This window comes from Mugil cephalus, chromosome 7 (genome assembly GCF_022458985.1).
Source record: "Mugil cephalus isolate CIBA_MC_2020 chromosome 7, CIBA_Mcephalus_1.1, whole genome shotgun sequence".
Taxonomy (NCBI): domain Eukaryota; kingdom Metazoa; phylum Chordata; class Actinopteri; order Mugiliformes; family Mugilidae; genus Mugil; species Mugil cephalus.
This window is the reverse complement of record NC_061776.1, coordinates 21,112,239-21,115,532: the sequence shown is the minus strand read 5'-3', so window position 1 is coordinate 21,115,532 and position 3,294 is coordinate 21,112,239. Positions and strand designations below refer to the sequence as shown.

The following is a 3,294-nucleotide window of genomic DNA, read 5'->3' as shown; positions in this document are numbered from 1 at the left end:
GCTGGAACAGTACCAGTACCAGTCCTCTTTAAACAGCATCTGCAGAGAAAGGGAAAATTAACTGAAACCACTCACAAACAATGACAATTATGCAGCGGACTTACTATGAATGCCGCAGCTGACTCAGCTCATGCTGCGGTTAATCACAAAACTCATTTAATTGCTTACCCTTTTTGCGGAACGGCCGTTTTTCAGTACTTTGTTTTGTGCATGATTTTCACGCAGGCTCTCGCTCAGATTCACCTCGCATTTTCAAGTCAGAAAACCCGAATTTAATATACATGCGGTGTGCATTAATAAATCACTGCCTGTTTATGCTTCTGTCACTTAAATCACACTGCTGATATGCAAATGCCAGTATGATGAGTCTTTTCCTTAATAGTGAATTTGTTTATGGCCATTTGCTTATGGTCAGGATCTTTTCCCAGAGCTTCCTGACCATTGCCTGTTGCATTAGTTAAATCCTGTTCTGACTTTCACTTGTAGTTCTCCGCCACAGCAAGTCCTAAAACATACTGCGCATTCCCGCTTAGACGAATAAAAATCCCGGGACAACAGCTGCCATTAGATTGTGAAGAATTAGACTGTTTCATTGTCAGAAACTCATTTCGTTAAGTCATCTATTTTTTCTTCGGTAATATTAGCAGCAGATGAGGTCAGCCTCAGTCACGGCCGCACTCTCTCTTTCTTGAGGTGCGACAGACGTGGAAGGATGCCCTGACTCTATCGACAACAACACTTTGCATACAGATTTCCATATATTCCATTCTTGCTGGGTGGGGGTCATTTAGATTTGTTCAGTCACTTGACTCCCTCATCTCCAAACAATCACAGCCCCATCTTCAGCCTGGCAGGATCTTATCTCTGTCTCCCTTTGTAGAGGACGAGGAGATGGCGATAAAGTGAGTTACTGCATATTTGATTATTGGGCCTTTACCATTTTCAGCAGGCAACAACTTACCGCAGCCATGTGGAAAATATCAAGGACGTTTTCGTTCACTGTAAGTCTCACTCTGCTTTGTGTCTCTTTGTGTTGATGTTAGGCTCCTCTCAGTTGCTCTCTGCGTTAAACTCTGTGTTAACATGTCATCTGATAACATATTATACACTGTGAATGTGAAATGTGCGCGTGTGTAAGTGTGGTTTTCAGGTGCAGCGGAGGTCTCAGATAACTTGGCTAGTGATAGATCTTTTGATGCTTTTTTCAAGGGTAGATTGTGTTGCTTTCCCAAGGATCCGCTGGAGGATGTTGAGACTTGGAGCGAGTCTGTGGACAAAGTGCTTGGTTGCAAAGGTGTGAGTCCCTCTTGAACGCTCATATATGTGGTGGCACTATTCTTGTTACCGCGCTTTCTGCTCACTGTTGCTTGCGGTTTCCAGCCGGACAGGTAGCGTTCCGGGAGTTCCTGAAGTCTGAGTACAGCGAGGAGAACATACTGTTTTGGCTCGCCTGTGAGGAGTACAAAAAAATCAAGACGGTGCCAGAAATGATCTCCTCTGCCAACAGGATCTACTCCGAGTTCGTCCAAACAGAGGCACCCAGGCAGGTAAAGGAGGTTTTAGGAATTCAGATATGAATCTAAAGGCTCAGGGGTTCAAATTTGTTCATTTTACGGTGCAGATGGCTTCCTGTAGAAGTAAATGATGATGAAAAGAGCGGGTGTAATGCACCTGTGGTTGATATTGTTTGATTTGTAGATCAACATAGACTGCACTACCAGAGAAAACATCACAAAGAACATCTCTCAGCCGACCCTGACTTCGTTCGATACAGCGCAGAAGCTCATCTACAGTCTGATGGCCAGGGATTGCTACCCACGGTTCCTAAAATCGGACATCTATCAGGGACTCCTGAGGAGAACCGAGTCAAGGTGACTGTATTAAAACTGACAGCCTCTCAGACGGGCTTGTGAAATCGTCTGTTCAACCCTGATCTGCTGTAGCACTCTTTGATTTCGGTGTGGATAACGGGTTTATGCCATACAATCCAGGCCATAAGTATAGCAGATGTAGTTTTTTCTCAACCTGTGTGATTCAGTAGAAAGTTACAGCTTGGGGGGAATTTGCAGCTTGTATTATACTTCATCTCTTCCATTATGTTTAGGTTCAAATAAATTGAGATTGTGCACAGCCCTTCTACGATGATTATCAAGTTTCTATCACCTACCGTATATGGTGAATAATAAATAAGATCCCTTTGTTGTGAAGTATTATCAACACTTGAACTTTCAATGAACTTTCAATCATCCAATTGATCATAGAAATTCACCTTGCATGTGCAAATAAAAATGGTTAGTTTTCTGGCTTAGTTTCGCTATTATATACTTTTTTTGTCTGTTTGCATTGTAGTTTAAAAAGATCTTAACAACAAAATATATTCAGCCGACTGACATTTGGGTGTGGTCCTCCTTTTGAATGCAATGCAAATCACCATCTCTAAAATGTAACGTGGCCATTGGTCAAACACAAACAGCAGAGGGCAACAGAGTCCTTCAAGTGACAACTTTCAGTAAGACAAGACGGGCACAACGGAGGGCCACACTTCTGCTCACTTTACGTCTCTGCAATATTTCAGCAAAGACATGTGCAGTGAGGAACGTGAAGAGGAACTGTGTGAATCGACTCTGCCACAAGTGAAATTTGCCTGTAATGCCAGGCACAGGATCGGGGGCGTGTGTGTGGGCACTTGCATTTTATTTAGGTTTGTGCTGCCAGGCGAGATCCTTCCTCTTTAGAAGTTTATGTATGAGGGGATCGACAACGCAACTTTAATTCTGGTGTGGAGAATCCCCTCCAATTAAGCGTACCATCCTTGTTGGAAATCTCCCTTCAAAACAGAGTATCGGTTTAGGTTTAGGGTATTGTGTAAGATACATCCCTGTATCAGGTCCTTGTTTTTGTCGTCTGTCTGGTGCCAGCAGGTTGTGTTTTACTATCTTACGCAACAGTCTATGCAAAAAGCATGCAAATACAAAGGAGGACAATAAAGCAGGCTTTTCACTACTTTAGGTCAAAAACTTTCGATCCACAGAAGATGTCTCCTACAGAAAATATATTATATATACATATGTTTTCATATATGCTGTATATTAAAAGAATGTAAAGCATAAAAACGTACAACTTTAACATATTTATTGTCTGATCTATTTTGTGTGTGTGTGTGTGTGTTTGTTTGGAAGGTAGAAGCATGCACAGCATGGTCCCTCCATGTGACTGCTGAGTGCCAGATGAACATTTTGTTCAGTTTATGTTGTATGGCGCAGAAGATACAGGAGATTTATTTTAAGAGGTGTT

The 3,294-nt window shown here is 42.3% G+C and overlaps 1 protein-coding gene across 1 annotated transcript; it reads left to right on the top strand.

The window, feature by feature from the left end:
• The first annotated feature begins 395 nt into the window (after positions 1-395).
• Positions 396-2,308, top strand: LOC125010858 (regulator of G-protein signaling 21-like). The gene is made up of 4 exons (XM_047589733.1): positions 396-1,001; positions 1,210-1,294; positions 1,381-1,547; positions 1,699-2,308. Exons 1-4 carry the CDS (start codon positions 969-971, stop codon positions 1,873-1,875), a joined length of 462 nt encoding a protein of 153 aa, XP_047445689.1. The 5' UTR covers positions 396-968; the 3' UTR covers positions 1,876-2,308.
• Positions 2,309-3,294: the final 986 nt, after the last annotated feature.